Source organism: Triticum aestivum, chromosome 5B (genome assembly GCF_018294505.1).
Source record: "Triticum aestivum cultivar Chinese Spring chromosome 5B, IWGSC CS RefSeq v2.1, whole genome shotgun sequence".
Classification (NCBI taxonomy): Eukaryota; Viridiplantae; Streptophyta; class Magnoliopsida; order Poales; family Poaceae; genus Triticum; species Triticum aestivum.
The window spans coordinates 553,859,191-553,881,759 of record NC_057807.1 but is presented as its reverse complement, the minus strand read 5'-3'; the positions used below and the strand labels follow the sequence as shown (position 1 = coordinate 553,881,759).

Below are 22,569 nucleotides of genomic sequence, written 5' to 3'. Positions count from 1 at the left end.
GCAATAGACTTATGAAGAATTTCATCAATATTTTTCAAAGAATAATCAGGAAATCGTTCCTCAAGAAATCTCCATATAGTTTAGGCACACTCAAGAGTAGACAGAATTCCAATCAAGTTTCTAGGCAAGCCTCTAGTGATAAGATTAACAGTTCTAACATTTCTAATCATGTCAATCGACTCATCAAGGGTAGGATGCATAGGATCAACATAAGGTGCACAAGGACTAGCAATGTACTTGTTCAAATGATATTGATTGAAAATTACAAGCATCTCATTTTTCCACTCATGAAAATATTCTCCGTAAAGTATAGGCACTCTATGTCTAAGACTCCCCAAAGTAGACTCATCCATCTTCCTCTAATGGTGATTAAACCAAAGCAATGGAGACCAATGCTCTGATACCACTTGTAGGACCTTGAGAAGAATTAAGTAAGTCTAGAGGGGGGGTGATTAGACTACTTGACCAATTAAAAATTATGCCTTTTCCCAATTTTAGTATTTGGCAGATTTTAGCTATCTTAGCACAAGTCAAGCAATCTTCACACAATTCAAGCAAGCATGCAAAGGAGTATATGAGCAGCGGAAAGTAAAGCATGCAACTTGCAAGAATGTAAAGGGAAGGGTTTGGAGATTTCAAATGCAATTTGGAGACACGGTGATTTTTGAGTCGTAGTTCCGATAGGTGGTGCTACCGTACATCCACGTTGATGGAGACTTCAACCCACAAAGGGTAATGGTTGTGCGAGTCCATGGAGGGCTCCACCCAAGAAGGGTCCACGAAGAAGCAACCTTGTCTATCCCACCATGGACGTCGCCCACGAAGGACTTGCCTCACTAGCGGTAGATCTTCACGAAGTAGGCGATCTCCTTGCCCTTACAAACTCCTTGGTTCAACTCCACAATCTTGTCGGAGGCTCCCAAGTGACACCTAGCCAATCTAGGAGACACCACTCTCCAAGAAGTAACAAATGGTGTGTTGATGATGAACTCCTTGCTCTTGTGCTTCAAATGATAGTCTCCCCAACACTCAACTCTCTCTCTTAGGATTTGGATCTGGTGGAAAGAAGATTTGAGTGGAAAGCAACTTGGGGAAGGCTAGAGATCAAGATTCATATGGTAGGAATGGAATATCTTGGCCTCAACACATGAGTAGGTAGTTCTCTCTCAGAAATGGTAAGTTGGAAGTGTAGTTTGTTCTGATGGCTCTCTCCACGAATGAAGAGGAGGTGGAGGGGTATATATAGCCTCCACACAAAATCTAACCGTTACACACAATTTACCAATCTCGGTGGGACCGAATCAACAAACTCGGTCGGACTGATTCAGTAAACAATGTGACCGTTAGGATTTTCGGTGGGACCAGAATGCAACTCGGTGGGACCGATATGGTTAGGGTTAGGGCATTACGTAATCTCGGTGAGACCAATTACACAAACTCGGTGAGACCAATTTTGGTAATAAGCTAACCAGAGAGTTGGTCAGGAAAACTCGGTGGGACCGAGTACTCAAACTCGGTGGGACCGATTACTGAAACTCGGTGGGACCGATTTGGGTAATAAGTTAACCAGAGAGTTTGCATTGTAATCTCGGTAGTACCGATTGCTCAATCTCGGTGAGACCGATTTTGATAATGGACATACACAAAGAGATTACAATCCCATCTCGGTGAGACCGAGATCCCTATTGGTGAGACCGATTTGCCTAGGGTTTGTGGCAGTGGCTATGACATCTGAACTCGGTGGCGCCGGATAGAAAGAATCGGTGGGGCCGAGTTGGACTTTAGGTTTAGGTCATATGTGTGGATGTGGGAAAGTAGTTGAGGGTTTTTGGAGCATATCACTAAGCGCTGTGGAGCAAGAAACTCATTAAGCAACACCTCATCCCTTCTTGATAGTATTGGCTTTTCCTATAGACTCAATGTGATCTTGGATCACTAAAATATAAAATGAAGAGTCTTGAGCTTGAAGCTTGAGCCAATCCTTTGTCCGTAGCATCTTGAAGGGGTTTCCACATCCTTTAGTCCATGCCACTCCATTGTTGAACTTGTCTGAAATATACTAGATAAAAGTGTTAGTCCAACAAGAGATATGTTGACATTAATTACCAAAACCACCTAGGGAGCACTTGTGCTTTCACTTGGACGATCCGCGGGAGAGCGAAAGGGTCCTTGGGATAGGACTTGTTGAGGCTGGTGTAGTCGATACACATGCGCCAGGTCTTGTTCTTCTTTAGGACGAGGACTGGGTTGGCCAGCCACTCGGGGTGAAACACTTCCATTATGAAACCGGATGCCAAGAGCTTGGCGACCTCTTCACCAATGGTTCTTCTCTTCTCTTTGGAAAATCGACGGAGGGGTTGATAGACAGGCTTGGCGTCCTTGCGGACGTGGAGTTTGTGCTCGGCGTACTTCCTCGGGATACCCGGCATGTCTTTGGCGGTCCATACAAAGATATCCCGATTCTTACGGAGGAAGTCGACAAGCTCGCCTTCCTATTGCTGTCGAGGTGGGCGCCTACGACAACGTACTTGCTGCAGCTGGGGTCTTCCGTTCAGCTTCACTTTCTTGGTTTCCTTGGAGGGCTTGAAGGCGGCCTCATCGGCCGGGTCCAGGGTCGGGATCGACACAGCGGAGGCCTCGCGGTCAGGGCGACAATCGGGTCGAGCTGGCGCCGCTCCTCGGCAATCACCAGCGACTCGGCCAGCTTGGTGCCGTCTCGGGCGCACTCTAGAGACTTGTGGTAGTCGCCAGTGATGGTAATGAGGCCCTTGGGACCCAACATCTTCTTCTTCAGGTACGCGTAGTGGGGAACCACCATGAATTTGGCGAGCGCAGGTCGGCCCAGCAGCGCATGATACGCACTGGACAGGTCCACCACCTCGAACCAGACTGGTTCGCATCGGAAGTGGCTGCTGTCGCCGAACAGGACATCGAGCCGGACCCGGCCAATGGGTGAACAGGAGAGGCCAGGTACGATGCCATGGAAGACTGTCCGGGTTGGCTCCAGGTCCTCGGCCTTGAGGCCGAGCTTGGTCATCGTGTCGCGGTAGAGGATGTTGATGCTGCTGCCTTCGTTGATGAGGACTCGGGAGAACTTGTAGGTGCGCCGCGCGACGATGGTAGGGTTGAGGATGAGGGCGTACCCACCCGGACTCGGCATGACTGCCGGGTGATCCGACCAATGCATGAAGTCCGTTTTGGCCGGGATGACGGTGTTCACCTCCTGCCGGAGGAGGCGCTCGCTGCGCTTGTCATCGCCGAGGCTGGTGAAGACGACATAGGTCGCGTTCTAGTCTGGGTAGGCGTCGTTCCGCATCGTGCCGCCGGCGAGAGGCGACGGTGGAGGCGGGGGCGGCTGCCCCGCGCCCGGAGCCGGAGCCGGAGTCGGAGGAGGCGGAACATCGCTCCTCATGATGCGCTTGGTGATGGCGCACTGTCGAAGCATGTGCGTGGAGGGTCTTGCGCCGCTGTGGTGCTTGCATGGGGCGTCGAGCATCTCTTCAAAGCTCATGGCAGGTTGCCATGCCATCTTGTCGGTCTGCCAGCACTTCGCTGCCGGGTCCGCCGTGGGCTCGGCGGCCGCGACAAGCCGGTTGTCATGATGTTGCACCGGCTGGTCGGCCTTGCGCTTGTTGTTCTGGTGATGCTGCTGCCGGCTGCTTTTGTCGGCCGGCTTCAGTGGAAGGACCGGCTTCGCCTTGCCGGCTTCATCCAGCGCCACCTGGATCTTCATGGCAGAGTTGGTGTTGGCGTACTTGTTCGCCGTCACCATGAGCGCGGCAATGGTGGCCGGCTCAGAGCGTAGAAGCTTGTGCTTGAGGAGGGTGCCGTCTCGGCACCCGCTGACGAAGTATTGGATTGCTTGGACTTCATGGACGCCCTCGCTGCTGTTCCGGAGCTCGGTCCAACGTGCGAGGTACTCGCGGTCGGTCTCCGTCGGCCCCTGCACGCACATGGCGAGTTGGCTGGGGCGACCGGGCCGCTTGTACGTCCCCGTGAAGTTGCGGACAAATGCTTCCTCGAAATCGACCCATGCGTTGATGCTTCCCATCGGCAGGCTATTCAACCATGTGCGAGCCGATTCTTGGAGCATGAGTAGTGCGTAGCGCACGGCGAGACGATGATTGGCACCGGTGATGCCAATGGCCGTGGTGTAGTCGGTGAGCCAGTCTTCTGGCTTCACGGTCCCATTGTACTTGGGGGTGTCGCGGGGAAGCACGAACCCCTTGGGGAAGGGCTCCTCTGGGATGCGTGGGCCGAAGCACGCCAGCCCGATAGCGCTGCTCTCCTCCACCTCCAGGGAGCGAGCGAGCTGATCGAGGCGGTGGCGCGCGTCGGCATCGTCGATGGCGCGCGGGCCGAGTCGACTGGCGGCCAGGCCCCGAGGGGCCGAGTCGGCTGGAGCCGGATGCCGGCCGTGCTGGCCGGGTCCGTGATGGGTCTCTGTGGCAGGCTCGTTGCCTAGAGCGTCGGCGGCGGTGCCGGCCGGGTTGCACCGGGTCCGGGCTTGGCCAGAGTGCGCCTCGCCGGGCGGCGAGGAGGCCGTGTGCAGGAGTTCACCGGGCCCGCCAAGGCGGGCGGAGCCGGACCCGGCCGGCTTGGCAAGCTGGTTGAGGCGATCCTGTTGGGTGTTGGCGGCGTGGAGGAGCTCGCGCATCCGCCCAATGTGCTCCTTGAGTTCCTCGCCCGTGAGTTGGTCGAGGCCGACTGCGGCTGCCTCCGCAGCGCGCATGTTCTTGGCTGGGGTCTCGTAGACGGTCCGGACGGTGCCGAAGGCCCGGCCGATCGCTCCTCCCCGGGCGCGAGTATCGGCGGCCCGGCTCGGCTCGGCCGCGGCGGGCGTGAATCCGTGGGCGGCGTCGTGCTCCATCTGAGCAGCTTCCAGGCGACGTCTGGTGGCGGCCAGCGTCTCGGACAGGTCCAGCATCTGCTAGCGCCTGTCCTCGAGTTGGGTTCGGGCTTCAGCGACGTTGGTGGCGTTGACGTCGGTGCCGATGGGGATGCGGAGGCTCTGCATCGCGGCGCGCAGTGGGTCGGACGGCTCCGTCCATGCCGTGGCGGTCGCGGTTTCGGCGACTGTCGGTGTCAAAACCGGCGGATCTCGGGTAGGGGGTCCCGAACTGTGCGTCTAGGCGGATGGTAACAGGAGACAAGGGACACGACGTTTTTACCCAGGTTCGGGCCCTCTCGATGGAGGTAAAACCCTACTCCTGCTTGATTAATATTGATGATATGGGTAGTACAAGAGTAGATCTACCACGAGATCAGAGAGGCTAAACCCTAGAAGCTAGCCTATGGTATGATTGTTGTTCGTCCTACGGACTAAAACCCTCTGGTTTATATAGACACCGGAGAGGGCTAGGGTTACACAGAGTCAGTTACAATGGGAGGAGATCTACATATCCGTATTGCCAAGCTTGCCTTCCATGCCAAGGAAAGTCCCATCCGGACACGGGACGAAGTCTTCAATCTTGTATCTTCATAGTCCAGGAGTCCGGCCAAATGTTATAGTCCGGTCATCCGGACACCCCCTAATCCGGGACTCCCTCAGTAGCCCCTGAACCAGCCTTCAATGACGACGAGTCCGGCGCGCAGATTTGTCTTCGACATTGCAAGGCGGGTTCCTCCTCTGAATACTCCATAGAAGATTTTGAACACAAGGATAGTGTCTGGCTCTGCAAAACAAGTTCCACATACCACCGTAGAGAGAATAATATTTGCGCAAATCTAATCTGCTGACGTATTCTGCAGCGTGACATCACGCCACGACCAAGCCTTTATTCGAATCGTTTTACTGTCCCACCTCAGCACGTTTAGTGAGGCGGTTTCCTTGGCACGTCTTGTCAAAGCAGAGATCATGTCCCCTTATTCCGGGGTTCTCACCAATATGGGCGTGGGTAACCCAATCGTGCCTGTTGGTATGTCTCCTCAATCAAAGGCGAGTCCCAAACGGTCACGAGGAGGGCTCTTGGTATTCAACCTCTTTATAAAGAGACCAAGGCTTGACTCCTTTCTTTCAATCTCAATCAAATCCGCCTCTCACCTTGAGTTCCAACACCCAAAGCTCCAGATTCAGGTGCTTCGGACCTTCGATGATGTCCGTCTCCGGCCTTCAAGGCCGGTGGATGCCTTCCTCCATTATGGAAGAAGACGTGCTAAAGCTAAGAGATGTCAGGTATCTAACCGGCGAAATCTCGCATAGGCTGTATGCTCAAGGGCAGGTTATTCCCACTCCCAAGCCTGGTGAGAGCGTGGCGTTCGCGTCTCACTTCCTTCGGGGGCTAGGCTTCCCGACGGACCCCGAGGGGGCTCATGTTTTATTACGGGATGGAATTTCACAACTTAACTCCGGAGTCCGTCCTCCATATCTCGTTGTTCATTGTCGTGTGTGAGGCCTTCCTTCGTATTACTCCTCACTTCGGATTGTGGCTTAAGACCTTCAAAGTAGAGTCGAAGATGATGGAGGGGCAGCACGCAGAGTGCAGAGGTGCCGTTATAAGCAAGAATGCCGACGCTCCATGGCCCGAGGGCTCTTTTCAAGAGGAGTTCAGCTTATGGCAACGAGAGTAGTTTTATATCACAGCTCCCAGGGGCACCAAATGGGTGGCGCCACCTGCCTTTCGCTCGGGTCCCCAACCACTGTTAGCGTCATGGGTCAATAAAGGGCTTAACTCGGGGCCGTCCAAGGACGTGCCTTTGTTGCAGGGCCGCGTTCGAGATCTCCTAGAAAGATATATCAATCTGGCCGTAGTGAGCAGGTTATGTTGATTCGCCGCATCCTGCCCTGCAAGCGTCGCCCCTCCGCATGTGGGAGTTTAATCCGGAAGGACCACGAGCCGTCCAACATTTTATGGGCGTGACGCCCATGGAGATGTACAAATTGTTCTTCGGATCACAAGCAATGTGTCCGGACTCGTCCGAGGACGCAGGTCTGAGCTGCAATCGCCCGGATACTCAAGTAAGTAGCCCTGTACCCGGACACGTTATCTGTATATTTATCATAAAATTGCCCTTAAAAGAGATGTCCCTTAAACAAGAGTGGATAGTGAAAGCAAAGCTAATCAGGTGTCTGGCCCCCCTCCCTGAGGCTACGCCGGATCCCATGTTAACCAGGATGCTGGAGGTTGCGCCTTCGGAAGAAGGCGAAGAGGGGAACAAGGAAGCTACTGCCTCCCCGAAGGAGGCTGTCGGGAAAGGAGGAATCGAGAATTCCTCTAACCAGGGGAAGAAGAGGATCACCTCTGAAGACCCGGAGGCCATGGTCTCAAAGCGGGGGAAGAAATCTTCGTCAGAGGGTCCGGTGCCGAGGGGTGCCTCGGTCGCATTGCGCCCCCAAGGGGATCAGCTCTCCACCGAGCCGTAAGTAAAGAGGGGGGTTTTAAAATGAGAGACATCCTTGTTCTATTTTTGAGGAAGATAACCGAAGTTTTACCTTGTAGTTCGGATCTCAGCCCTTCTCAGCAGAGCTCATCTTCAGGGGAACTTCGTCCGGAGATGATGGAGAGCGGAATGCCTCCCCCTGTCGTACCGCCTTGCGAGGCGGGCGACCCTGAGGTGTCGTCATGGAGGGTTTCTCTGAATCCGGCAGGGCCAGAAGGCAGTCATATGGCCCCCCAAGGCCCTCCGAGTCCGGCCTTCGAAAAAGGCCATCGGACGAGTCCGGCACCGTCTGGTGCACGGTCGGAGGAGCTGAAGGATCTGCTCGGGCGAGCGTCTATCTCAGAAGAACACCGTGCATTGATGGATACGGTGATTAGAAGGGTTTCATCCGCGGAGAGCGGGTTATACGAGGCCGTCAGGAGTTTACTAACAGGTTTTGAGGTACACGAAATGATGTACCTTTTGACAGATCCGCATATATAAGATGCGCCCTGTATAGATAGTATCCCCTAAGACTCTGTGCGTTGCAAAAAATGACGGCGCGCCGAGGATCATAATCCCAGGTATAATTTGTCACCTTTTCTATGTAGGTGGCGAAGTGTCCGGTGGCTAGCCGGACTGATGAATTTGCCGAGCTAAAGCGGCAACTTGACGTGGCAGATGCCGACATCGCGCTTGTCAACAAGCGGTTGGACGAGGCACAAGGTATGTAATTTCTTCGAAGACACCTGGTAAGAGGAGCTTGATGCCCGTACCTTACAACATGTGTGCTTGATGCAGATGGTGCCGCTGCCATGGAGAACCTTTGGGCGGAACTTGCCCGAGCCAAGGAGCAGGCCAGGAAAAGTGATGTGGCTGCCTTAAAGGCGGCTAAAGAGCTGAAAGCCAAACAGGCTGCTCACTGCCAAAGCAAGAAGGAAATGGCCGAGATGGCTGTAAAGTTGAAGAATGCTGCCGACCGCTGCAAGCTTCTTGAAAAAGAAGGTCGGGTGGCACAGAAGGACCTAGAGAAGGTCACTACCGAGGCCAAGGATACTCGCTCTGCGATGAGAGCTATGAAGGAGGAGCTACGTCAGGCCGGAGATATCACGGCTGGAAAGCCCTTTATGCTGCGGATGAAGTTCGGGGATCCTAAATATGCTCCGTTGGACCGGCAGTGGAGTGCGTCGAACACTTATCTGGACTTGGCGGCGAGTGCCGCGGACGCGGCCGAACACTTCCGCGATCAAAAGGACCACGAAGTGGAAAAGCTTTTTTGGTCGCAGTTCCACAATCCAGAGCGCCAACTTCCATTAACCGATCGTTTGGCCGCATGGGCAGAGCTGAATAGGTTATCCAGACTCGCCATGAAGTATGTCATGAGTCATCTGTGGCCGAAAAGGCCCGAGCCGAAGAGTTATTTTAGCTTGGTGCAGCAGTTCCTTGGTGCGGTGCCGCATATTAATGCAATGAAGAGGTCAGCATACATAGAGGGTGCGCAGATGGCTCTTGCCTGTGTGAAGACATACTGGGCGGAGATGAAGGCCATTGATGTTGCATCGCAAGATTCAGACAAGAGCCGAGTACCTGCCGAGCACTATTTTCAGGAAGTTCTGCAGGGCGCTCATTTAATAGAGTCGTAGTGCTCGAAGGATGTTATGTTCGAGTAACATGTATTATTGTAAAACAATGTTACGATGGAATATAAAAGCTTTTTATACTTGTGCCTTCAAGAATTAGAATACCTCCTGTGTGGCCGTTAATGTATATGTGTATATAACCTGAAAGATGGCAGTCTTCGGCTTCAGCCCCCACGCATATAATGCGGGGGTGTTCGCAGAAGGCGCATTTTCACACTTGATCCAATGTCTTGGTCCTATTAAGGAGGTGACAATGCAGCGAACTAGGCAACCGGACTATAATGCTTTATCACTTTCACTTAGCCATAGGAGTTTGACAGTGGGGCTACTATATAGCCCCTAGGGGCACCGCGCTCACCCGAATTCGGGGTGCGTGTGCGCCTGGCCGGTAAACGACCCTTTGTTAATGCGGAGGAATTGTAAAGATTCCGGTGGGTCATCGAGTGGTTGACCAGTCTCACGCTATATCATGACAGACAGTTTTCGGCTTTTTCTACTGAGGTGCTCGCCTGGCCGAACTGGGGCACAATCGCAGTAGTTCTCCTGGTGCCGCCTTAGCCGATAGAGCGGAACGTAAGGCAGCAAAACACAGGAGTCGGGCAAACCCAACATTTGACCAAAGACATGATTCGGAGCTGATGCATATAAGGCCAAACTCGCGACGCCGAACACTCCCTAAGGTATTCGGTCTTTATGAAAACGGGCTGAACAACGCCCTTGGTAAGAAGCCCCTGGTGTCCAGGTACGCGCAAAATTCTGACGTGGCCACATGCTAACACGCCAGCCTCCTCCTTGGTTATAACAAGAAACCGGGGGATGTGTATCAACAAGAGACAGTGAAAAAGGTTTACGTAGGGTCTTAATCTGAAAAGAATCCTTTGAACGGGTCCCTACTGCACGTCTGCGCCTGTGTCTCCGTTGTGCCGTATCCTGGATGGGTGTAGCACGGTGTTCATCTGTAAAAGAGAGGAACTTAGTTTAAAAAGATCATGCGAAAATCTATATTATATTAAACAAACAAAGTATAGTTCAGAAAATGGGTAAAATTGAGCTTTATTATCTCTTGTTGTACACGCGCGGAGCCCCTTGTATGGGGGTATGCGGCTAGTAAGCCCTTGTATGTTTATGCCGGACTCGTCTAGCCATGTCTGGGGTCTGAATGACCTGTTTAGGTGCTTTGATTGGTGAAGCCGGTTTAGTGTGTGGCTGTCAAGGCAGCCGCACAGTCTTCCGCGCTCGAGGAACACTCGAGATTTCCCTTTAATGAGATGATGCCTCGCGGACCGGGCATTTTAAGCGTAAGGGATGCATAATGCGGTATTGCATTAAAGCGGGCGAAAGCTTCGCGTCCCAGTAGTGCTTGATAGCTACTTGTAAATGGGGCGATGTGGAAGGTTAGCTTTTCGCGGTGGAAGTTGTCGGGGGAGCCGAACATAACTTCTAACAGGAGAGAACCCGTACAATGGGTATCTGGGCCTGGCGTTACCCCTTGGAAGGAAGTGTTGTCATGGCGAATTTTTGTTGGGTTTATCCCCATTTTGCGGATTGTGTCCTGATATAGCAGGTTTAGACCACTGCCGTCGTCCATTAGGACTTGTGTAAAGTGGAGTCCGTCGATTATCGAATCTAATATCAAGGCAGTCCAGCCTGCGTTCTGGATACTTCTAGAGTAATCCTGATGGTCGAAGGTGATTGGTTTTAACAACCAGTGGCGGGACTCCTTTGGGACAGGCCGTATGGCACGTATCTCTATAGGCGCCACTCTGTTTTTCCCTTTTGTCACGTGAAGTGAGTTTACTGTTTTGACTTCTTGTGGGAACTTCTTTTGTTCTCCGGTGCTCTGCTTGTGGGGTTCGTCCTCGTCCTCACTTGGTATGTCGAGCCCCTTGTGTTCGGCGTTGAGTTTGCCGGATTGCTTGAAGACCCAACAATCTCTGTGGGTATGGTTTGCAGGCTTCCCGGGAGTACTGTGGATTTGGCATATTTTGTCCAAGATTTTGTTGAGGTTAGATAGCTCGTCCCTGTTATCCTTGAGGGGCAGCTTTTTCTGATTCTGCCGAGAGCTTTTGAATCTGGCATTGATTGACGTGCTCTTCGGGCTATTTCCCTTGGTCCGGCGCTGGTCCTTGCCGCGTCGCGGTTTCCCATTTCCATCCCTAACTTCTGATGTACTTGGGTCGTTGGTACTGCTTCTTGCCAACCAGCTATCCTCTCCTGCGCAAAAGCGGGTCATGAGGCTTGTTAATGCGGCCATTGTTCTTGGCTTTTCTTGGCCGAGGTGTCTGGCGAGCCATTCGTCTCGAACGCTGTGTTTGAAAGCTGCTAAGGCTTCAGCGTCCGGACAGTCGACTATCTGGTTCTTTTTAGTAAGAAATCTGTTCCAGAGTTTCCGGGCTGACTCTCCGGGTTGTTGAGTTATATGACTTAGATCGTCTGCATTCGGAGGTCGGACATAGGTCCCTTGAAAATTTGCCCGAAAAGCCTCCTCGAGCTCTTCCCAACTTCCGATGGTGTTTTCGGGAAGGCTTTTAAGCCAATGTCGGGCTGGCCCTTTGAGCTTGAGGGGTAAGTATTTTATGGCGTGGAGGTCATCTCCTCTAGCCATGTGTATGTGGAGGATATAATCCTCAATCCAGACTCCAGGGCCTGTTGTTCTGTCGTATGCCTCTATGTTTACGAGCTTGAATCTCGCTGGAAATTCATGGTCCAGCACCTCATCGGTGAAACATAGGGGGTGTGCGACACCCCTATATTTGGGTGTGCCGTGATGTTCGGTTACTTGTTGCTTGCATTGCTTACTAGAGCTTGCTTTCTTGGCCCGTAGATAGATCTGGCTGGGCCGTCTTTTTGATGCAAATCCTTGTGTGGATCGCGTGCCAGCTTGTGTGCGGCGCCATTTGCCGCTCTATGTTGGCCATGGGGTTGTTTATCCGACTGGGTGTGGCTTCCTTATTTTTTGATTGCGGGGGCTCTAAGGCCTCCTCATCAAATTCCGGCAGTAATTTTCGCTTCGGATAGCTCTTTGTGTGGCGACTGTCGCCGTATTTGTCTGCGGTGTTGAGTACTTTGCCCATCTAATTCTGAGTGCCTCTTCCGCTGTTTTGAGCTTCCGCTTCTGCTTTTTCAGGCTACGCGCAGTGGCGACGAGCCTTTTGTGGAGGTTCTTCTGCTCCAGCAACTTGTCCGGCGTGAGGTCGTCCGGACTATTATCTTCGCCAAGGACGGGTTGTTCGGTTTGTTTATCCAAGTTGCCCTGTTCAGACGGTTGCTTGATGGCATGTTCGTCGTCCGCCGGTTCGCCCTGCTCTGTGGCTGGGTTTGTATGGCTACTGTCTCTGTCGAGGTGGGGTTTGGAGCGGCGCTTACGCCGCCGCTTTGACTGCTTTTCGAGGGAACGATCCCTCGTCGCGTCCCTTTGTTCCTCATCGTCGTTTCTTTTAAGCATTGTTGAGGAAATCATTAACTGGTAGCTGCTCGGTTGGTTGACGAGTAGGGGGTTAATAGGCTAATCGGCAAGTTAATCGGCCATTTAATCAATTACTCAGGCGATTAATCAGTTAATCGGCTACTCGGTGGCCCTATGAGTAGGTATTAATCGGCAAGTTAACTGGTTAATCGGATGAATTCTTGAACAGGGCTTTTAAGTGTGTCCACCATGTATACATCGTGAGATGAGGTGGTTGTCCAGTGCCCTATAGGCGCTGGTTCCTGTTCGTCTCCTACATCGTTGTCCATACCGTCGATGTCTTCGGAGTCGAAGTCGAGCATGTCTATTAAATCATCGACAATGGCTATGAAGTGGGTGGTGGGTGGGCTTTGAATTTCTTCGTCATCCGCATCCCATCCTTGCTGACCATAGTCCGGCCAGGGCTCTCCTGATAAAGAGAGAGACTTTAGTGAATTCAGAATATCGCAGAAGGGCGAGTGTTGAGAGATGTCCGCGGCGGCGAACTCCATGATCGGCGCCCAATTGGATTCGATCGGCAGGGGCGCGGAAGGTTCGGAGTCCGGGGAGGAGTCCGGCACCTTGGAGTCACGGGCTTCGCAGAGGACAAGGCTGGTGTTCGGCTCGGTCGCCGTAGAGATTGTAGCCCCCGAGGCGGTGTCCAACCACCCGTCCTCGATTGGCGCAGTCGGCTCTGAGCTAAGGGTCAGAGCGGACACTAGTGCAGCCTCCTGGGCATTGTTCGGCGGCAGAGGTAGATCATGCCCATCGTGACAGTGCGGCACGCTCGGCTGTGGCTCGAACCCGTCGAAGATCAAGTCTCCGCGGATGTCAGCCGTGTAGTTCAAACTTCCAAATCTGACCTGATGGCCAGGGGCGTAGCTTTCGATCTGCTCTAGATGGCCAAGCGAATTGGCCCACAGTGCAAAGCCGCCGAATACGAAGATCTGCCCGGGGAGAAAAGTCTCATCCCGGACCGCATCGTTGGTGATGATCGGAGGATCCATCGGGCCTAAAGATGACGACACAGAGGAACTCTCAATGAAAGCACCAATGCCGGTGTCAAAACCGGTGGATCTCGGGTAGGGGGTCCCGAACTGTGCGTCTAGGCGGATGGTAACAGGAGACAAGGGACACGATGTTTTTACCCAGGTTTGGGCCCTCTCGATGGAGGTAAAACCCTACTCCTGCTTGATTAATATTGATGATATGGGTAGTACAAGAGTAGATCTACCACGAGATCAGAGAGGCTAAACCCTAGAAGCTAGCCTATGGTATGATTGTTGTTCGTCCTACGAACTAAAACCCTCTGGTTTATATAGACACCGGAGAGGGCTAGGGTTACACAGAGTCGGTTACAATGGGAGGAGATCTACATATCCGTATTGCCAAGCTTGCCTTCCACGCCAAGGAAAGTCCCATCCGGACACGGGACGAAGTCTTCAATCTTGTATCTTCATAGTCCAGGAGTCCGGCCAAAGGTTATAGTCCGGTCATCCGGACACCCCCTAATCCGGGATTCCCTCAGTGACTCTTCTCGCCTTGCTCGACGAGGAAGAGGCGCCATCGCCGGTGACGAAGACCTTCATGTGGGCGTCCATCGCCTTGGCAGTGAATCCGTCGCTGAGAGAGAGCGGGGAGTCGGAGTAGCTGAGCACCTCGCTGGGGTACTCGTCGGCCGCGAGCGTGTCGGAGATGCGCAACACGGTGAAGGAGGCGGCGAGCGCGCCGATGACGTCGTCCGCCAGAGCGACGGACTCATCGGAGTAGGATAAGGGCCCCATCCGAAGCATGCTTCCGGCCAGCTCCTCGAGCTTCCCCACGGTGGGCGCCAACTGTCGTGGTGGGTGCCCGACAGATACCAAGGGATGGCTAAAGAGAGGAGGAGGCTCGAGGGCACTGGTGGGCTCCAGAGGCGAGGTTGATATGCACGGGCGCGGGACGCCGAACATACCCAGGTTCGGGGCTCTCCGGAGAGATAACACCCCTAGTCGTGCCGAGTTTAGTTGGATGGTCGATAGTACAATGTTGCTCCTGAAGCTGTGTGGGGGAGGAAGGAGGCTGGCCAAGGCTTGGGCTGCTCCTTCTCCCTAGTGTTGCTATGCAGTGGCTAGTCCTATGCTTGCCTGGGTTTCTCTTTCTTGCCTGCTTATCTCGTATTGCTTCGCATGCCTCTGTAGGCGTGGGCTCCTGGGGGTTTTTATAGATCAACCCACCCAGGGTTACAATGGTAATATGCCGAGTTGGGGGGCCCGTATTGTCGGTGTCCGGGGTACCGGGCTGGGTCCTGCTTGTGGGCATGAGGTTCGCCGGGTTCCCCTAGGTGCGGGCCCCGCGTACCTAGGGGGACTGTGCGCCGTCTTGTCGATCGTCATGGCGTGGCCGAGTCGAGCCGTGCACAGTGTTCTCCGTCAGGCCGCCGCTTGTTGTCGTCAGCGGTGAGGGTGGGAACACTGTTGCCGTGCCAGCCCTGGTCAGCGGGTAGGTAAGGGGCACTGTTGCCACGCTCCGGCTGACCACGGGCATGGGCGGGAGCACTATAGTCTTGGTCATCGGTGATTAAGGTCTCATCCCATCGTACGGCCTGGATGGGACGGGAGCTGACCCGTGGCTGGGTTGCCGTGGACGCCACGGGTGGGTTGGCTTGTTGGGAAGCCACGGTTGCATCGGGTTGAATTGCCTTGCGCCAGCTGCTGCGGTCGGGTTGATGTACCTTGCCGAGTCGAGGGTCTTGGCCGGGTTGCGATCCTTGCCAGGTCGAGCGACCCGGCCTGGCACACGCCGGTTTGCGGGGTGATGCAGGCCCCGCTGTTTTTGAAATAGATCCGGGTTCTGTTGCCTGCCCGGGGTTCATCCCCCCGACATGTCTTTTAGAGGGGAAAGACATGTTCATGTTGTTTGTGTGTTTGCTTTGTTCTGATTTTTTATTCCTTATCTTCTCCCAGTATCCCATGCAAGATTCAGGGGGAGCAAGACATCTAATGGAAGAAAATCTTTGAATTCATTGCATATCTTTACCTTTGGGAACATGTCTACACTCAAATAGAGTACCTAGTACTCACTCTCTACATGTCATCCCAATCTTGGTACTCTTCTGGTTTGCTGATTGCTTTGTTAAGTAGATATTTCTATGTTGTCTAACCTTGTTTACTCAGGTTCATCTCTTCCAAAGCTAGCTCAAGACCACAAGGTAAGTATATGCATCACACTCATGTGCATGAGGATCTCTTGCTGATGTACATATTGTTTACAAGAAGGACTCATGAGGATGACGGTACATTCTCTTAATTCACATCATTTGCTCTAATGCATATAGCCAAGATACATGTAACTCATTGCTTGCTTTGTCATGATTATGCACTCACATGCTCTTATGTCCCATATTCACATGATTGCATACATGTAGGGGGAGCCTATGCATGTTACATGTCCTTCCAAAGCTTTACTTGCCCTTCTCTATATCTTTATCTAAAAGCTTTGATGTATGTTGTCATCAATTACCAAAAAGGGGGAGATTGAAAGCACAAGTGCTCCCTCGGTGATTTTGGTAATTTATGTCAACATATCTCTTGCTGGACTAATACTTTTATCTAGTATATTTCAGATAAGTCCAACAGTGGAGTGGCATGGACAAGAGGATGTGGAACCCCTTCAAGATGCTAAGGACAAAGGATTGGCTCAAGGTCAAAGCTCAAGACTCTACATTTTACTTTTAGTGATCCAAGATCACATTGAGTCCATAGGAAAGCCAATACTATTAAAAGGGGATGAGGTGTTGCTTAATGGCTTGCTTGCTCAAAGTGCTTAGTGATATGCTCCAAAGCCCTCAACCACTTTCTCATATCCACATATGTCCCAAACCAAAAGTCAAACTCGGCCCCACCGATTTGATCCATTCGGCGCCACCGAGTTCATTTGACATAGCCACTGCCAGAAACCCTAGTCACTTCGGTCTAACCGATAGGGATCTCGGTCTCACCGAGATGGGATTCCAAACTCTCTGTTTCCCTTCAAAACGTTTCAGTCCAACCGAGATGAACCAATCGTTCACACTGAGTTCACAATGCAATCTCCCTATTTCCCTTTTGTAACGTTTCGGTCCCACCGAGATGAGCAAATCGGTCACACCGAGTTTGCCTGACCAACTCTCTGGTTAGCTTATTACCAAAGTCGGTCCCACCGAGTTTGTGTAATCGGTCTCACCGAGATTATGTTATGCCCTAACCCTAATGATATCGGTCCCACCTAGTTGACATGTCGGTCCCACCGAAATTCCTAACGGTCACATTATGAACTAAATCGGTCTAACCGAGTTTTCTGATTCGGTCCCACCGAGTTTGGTAAATTGTGTGTAATTGTTAGATTTTGTGTGGAGGCTATATATACCCCTCCACCCTCTCCTCATTCGTGAGGGAAGCCATCAGAACGTGCCTACACTTCCACTACTCATTTTCTGAGAGAGAACCACCTACTCATGTGTTGAGACCAAGATATTCCAATCCAACCATATGAATCTTGATCTCTAGCCTTCCCCAAGTTGATTTCCACTCAAATCATCTTTCCACCAAATCCAATCCTATGAGAGAGAGTTGAGTGTTGGGGAGACTATCATTTGAAGCACAAGAGCAAGGAGTTCATCATCAACACACCATCTATTACCTTTTGGAGAGTGGTGTCTCCTAGATTGGTTAGGTGTCACTTGGGAGCCTCCGACAAGATTGTGGAGTTGAACCAAGGAGTTTGTAAGGGCAAGGAGATCGCCTACTTTGTGAAGATCTACCCTAGTGAGGCAAGTCCTTCGTGGGCGATGGCCACGGTGGGATAGACAAGGTTGTTTCTTCGTGGACCCTTCGTGGGTGGAGCCCTATATGGACTCGCGCAACCGTTACCCTTTATGGGTTGAAGTCTCCATCAACGTGGATGTACGATAGCACCACCTATCGGAACCACGCCAAAAACATCCGTGTCTCCAATTGCGTTTGCACACTCCAATCCCATCCCTTTACTTTCTTGCAAATTGCATGCTTTAATTTCCGTTGTTCATATAATCTTTGCATACTTGCTTGATTTGTATTGTGCATGCTTGAAATTGTGTTAATCTATCACCTCAACTTGAAAAACTTAAAAACTGACAACTTTATTTGTTGAGGGTCTAATCACCCCTCATCTAGACACCTCTTCTCGATCCTTTCAAAGGGGCTCCGTCAACACCTTTGCCTACTGTGTGGACACGGACGGTCGCACACACTTCAACTCGGTTGGGTAGAAGAACTTCCTCGTTGGCAAGAATCTTCGTGTTGGACAGACCATCCTAATTACTATCAGGAACACCCACCGCCATGGCTTGAGGATGATGGTCATCGTCGATATCATCTAGAACTACATATGTGTGTGGCTGTATGACTACCCCTAGTAGACTCCTGTATGTTGTATGCCTACCTAGCTAGTACTGCTTATCATATATGCTACTGTATGAACCATATATGTGTGTGATGATGCATGTTGACTATATATGAGTACCTATAATGCTTAATGATATTGTTATCTGGTATATGTGAAATTGCAGTTTATTGAAACGGGGTGCTGGGAAAAATGTTGAAAGATACATCAGTAGCGCGGGCAAAGAAAAGCGCTACAGCTACCTATTAGTAGCGCATGTTGTGAAATCGCTACTGATATAGTCAATAGTAGTAGTGCAGGAGCAGCACGCGCTACTACTATCTGTTAGCGGTAGCGCCTTATTAGTAGCGCGGCAGCCCACGCTACTGACAGCGTTAAAACCCGCGCTACTACTAGGGTTTTCCCTAGTAGTGATCCTAGGTCTAGGGGTTGAGTGCGGAGCTGGCTCGGAGCATGTAGACAAGCAACCCTGAGTACGCTGCCTCCACCTACAAGCGACCAGATGACCCACAAGTATAGGTGATCAATCATAGTCGTTTTGATAAGTAAGACTGTCGAACCCAACGGGGAGCAGAAGAATTGACAAATAGTTTTCAGCAAGGTTTCACTGCGACTGCGAGTGTTATAAAGATAGTTTTGATAGATAGTTTGATAGCAAGATAATTTGTAACAAAAGTAAATAGGTGCAACAAGTGGGCCAATCCTTATGTATGCTAAGGACAAGCTAGAGGTGTTTCTTATAATGGCTAAAACGCTCTTGTGAACACATGGGAATCTCGCCAAGTTACTTTCACCATGATTCATTAAGTTGTCGTTAATTGCTTTGGTAAGTGTCATAACTTGAATAAATACCTACTTATGATCATACTCTTCATGCAAGCATCTGCAACTATAAGAGAAGTAATTAAGATAAATCTAACCATAGCATTAAACAGTTGAATTCAAAACAGTCCCGTGCGGAACAATGGTGGTGTCGCTCCTCCATTGACCAACACGATGGTGGTGTTGCTCCTCCATTGACCAACACGATGGTGGTGTTGTTCCTTGCATGTCTGCAGATGAGGCAACACTCAGCCGCCTTGTGTCGGGATTGCAGACCATGGAGGAAGGCATCATTCACCCGCGGATCGCTCGAGGACGGGGTCATTGACCCTAGGCCCGAGATTTCCCCGTTATCGGCCATGGCACCGAGATATCTGCCATTAGGCTTATCCTGCCTTCCTAATTGTCACTCTTGATAGATTGGTGATTAGCGTGAATGTTAGTTCATGTAATTTTTGAAGTAAATTATTGCTTCCCGATGTTAAAGATCAAAAGATCAACTTAATGTTTAAAAATTCAAATAACATGTCAACCAAGACCAATGAGCTGATAAATTTAGGGTACAACTTAGATGTACGTACATCATGGTTATGCTTTTTCTTTTTTTTAGAGTGTAATCGTCTGAACTCTCCATCGATTAAAGAAAACATTCATCATTTATTTTGAAGAAACAAATCCTACATAAAGTTATACAATTCGGGCACAAGGCAAAAACAAAGGCAGCAAAGCTTACACGATGCACTCAAGCATCACTAATGTTATTGCTAGACCGCCATCTATATTAATTGAACAAAGCCTATGATACCATCTCCAAATGGTTACAAGCCAAGGACTCCTGAGCATCCTCAAGTTGAAGTGACCACATACAAATTCAGTGGATAGCCTTGTAGATAATCTCCAAAAGAAAGGGAAACTCCAATCCCGGTAAAAAAAAATACGACAATTTCATATTGGCCAACATAATGCTCATATCCCACTCGAATTTGAGCCTTAAGTCTAGGTTGGATCCCACCTAACCACTTGTAGAACATATTCATAATGTTCGTGGACGGACGTGGCTCAAAAGCAACATGAATTGTAGTCATACAAGAGTGGCAAAAAGATAAGACAAAAATTTGATGTATTTTTTTTGTCTTTCTCACAATAGAAGACATTTTTTTTACTCCATTGTCATATGCGCTTGTATTTTGTTAAGACCACTCTCCTAATATCACAAGAAAGATTTAAGAACACTTTTTATTCCATTGCAATCTGGCTTCAGTTTCCAAATATGATTCATGCACAAGTGACATATAAACAATATTCCTATGTCAGGTGACGTAGCATAGTCTCTGTGCTGTCCTGCTATATTAGCCGCTAGCTTTCCAACCTCTAGTCTGAAAATATATTATCCAACCTTTGGGAGGAATTCAACTAATAGGGAATTCTCCTCAATTTCCCTAGTCCTTGACCCAAGTTGTATGAGGCAGAAAATGGCGTTGCGGTAAGTCCACTATCCTATCAGAGGCGTTGCGACAACCTTTACTAAGTCCGGACAATTGCAAACTGGCTACTGGTCAATTATATTCACCCTAAACCACAAGCCCATATCTTGGGCGGCCATGAAAGGAACTAAGGAAGTGCTAAAGGTCTCATGTGATGCTGACCTCAATGAACCAGACCTCAAGAATCTGTTCATCCCTTTGCTCTGAGGATTGGTCGAGGGCTCGAGGCGGAAAAGGGAGTACTTATGTATGGCCGAACATGCCAATCTGGTCTTTCAAAGTAAAAAATAGGCAGAAGTGGTCTAAAAACATAAGAAGAGTATATCAAGGGTGACCTCGAATTAGAACAATAAGTATGTAATTTCTTTATGCTGGGTTTATTGCCGAGGGTTCATTGTGGGTATAAGAGTGTGCATATTTAGCGGCAAAGACGAGTCTGAGTATCAAGATTAGTACACTAACATGGCGAACACAAGGGCAGAACACAGTAATGTGGATCGAGATCGATCGATCATCCTAATGAACAGCTTTGAACTATAGTAAGACCGATGACTACTCGAACGCCCACGCGTTCTCCTTGCGGACGTCCTCCTCCTCCCGTGCGGTGTAGTCGTTGACGACGTGGAACTTTTTGCGGATCTCCTCGATGGTCTTGCCCCTCATCTGGTCCGCCACCGTCTTACACGCCAGGTCCATCAGCCCCTCAATGTCGAGGCACTCGGCCGCGTGGATGAGGTCGAAGAGCGTGTCCTGGTCGACCTGGACGAAGGCGTCGTCGAAGGCCTTGAGCGGGTTGTCGAAGTTGGGGATGTAGTCGAACGGGTCGGCGGCCGCGGCCGGGTCGGAGAAGTGCCTGCTGACGTACTCGAGGACGCGGGAGAGGACTCGGCCGGTGACGTCGGGGACCGGGATGGCGTCGTCGGCGGCGCCGCCCTTCTCCAGCGCGTCCTTGATCGTCTTAGACGCGGCGGCGATCGCCTCCTCCATCACCTCGAGCTCCTGACCGTCCGAGCTGCGCAGGCGGACCATCTTCGTCGTCATCTTCGATCTCTCTCGCTTCGGTTCTGCGATCGGCGGCCGCTGCGTATTTATATGCGAGCACAGGGAGACGATCGTCGAGGACTTTGGGTCGGACTACTCGGGCCGCCGCCGACTCCAACTCAGGTTTTGTTTTAGAGAAACCGACCCAACTCAGGTTGCGTTTTTTCTTTTCTGAGGGATCTCAGGTTGCGCAATAGGAGGATTATTAAGAGGTTACTTGTCGATCTGCAGCCCGCAACAACAATGTCCATGCGACCGGCCCACGTAAATCCTGTACATTTATTACTTATTTTGTAACTCTCACTATTTTTTTTAACAAACCGTACCGAAAAAAGAGAACTTATTTTGTAACTGTCACCCAAAAAATGAGTTGGAATTTCTTTCAAATTAATACCCAAAAACAGCAAATGAAGTAGTAATTGTTGTTCTTAATACAAAATGCCATGATTTATAAACAATAAACCCTTACAAGGCAACCCCAAAGAAAATAGAAATTGCAACCGGTTCCTTGGACAAAATAACGCCATCTTCCTCATGCACACGCTGGTGGTGTGCCATGATCCATGCTCGATGTCCGCACACGCCGGTGGCACGCCGTGATTCATGCTTGATGTCCGCCATCCAATGCTCGATGTCACGATTGAAACTCTGCATCACCACCGAAGCTAGCAAGACTTTGAGTCCGCGGCTGAAAAGCCGTCGAGATATGCCCGAAGACGCTAGTGGCCATTATCCAAAAAATGAATCGTCGCCCTAGAGAAGAGGACAAGGAGAAGGGCTAGGAATGACGAAGACAACTACCACCTTCATCAACAGGGACCTTGATGCCATGACGCATGGCGCGCTCACCTAGATTTTAAAGAGTCCATACGATGCAGACACTACCTTCTAGATCCAACACCAAGAGCAGAGGCCTGACCTGGTCGACCCGATCAAACTATTTCGGGTTGAAGGATGATCTAGAGAAACCTTATTCGTCACCGCGAAAGCCAACATGACTGTCAGATGCACACGGAATAAGGTCACGGATCCGGCTCCTCTCACGTACAGCCAGTGCCGTTGGGCCAGGTTCCCGGCAGGCCCACATGTCAGTCAGCGAAGTGCCGTTCACCAGGGGATCCTCGTCCATAAGGTCACAGGGTTCCCCTCCCTCCCACTGCCACCGGAGCCGAGGAACCCGACCATGACGCTTCATAATTGTGGCAATCGTAATAATTGTCACAACTGATGCAGTTCAGTTGGACCATGAACAGTCACCTTCACCGTTCAATTCCAGGCATCCTCTTTGAGCTGTATATACGTACATTTTTAACGACAAGAAAATGGCTGAATTTTGACAGCACAAGCATCAACTGCACCTGTCCGTGGGAGGCAGCAA

The 22,569-nt window shown here is 50.9% G+C and overlaps 1 protein-coding gene across 1 annotated transcript; it reads right to left on the bottom strand.

The window, feature by feature from the left end:
* Window positions 1-20,587: 20,587 nt before the first annotated feature.
* On the bottom strand, window positions 20,588-21,299 carry LOC123116900 (SKP1-like protein 4). Its single transcript, XM_044537772.1, has one exon. The coding sequence runs from the start codon at window positions 21,189-21,191 to the stop codon at window positions 20,703-20,705; it is 489 nt and encodes a 162-aa protein (XP_044393707.1). The 5' UTR covers window positions 21,192-21,299; the 3' UTR covers window positions 20,588-20,702.
* Between the last annotated feature and the right edge of the window lie 1,270 nt (window positions 21,300-22,569).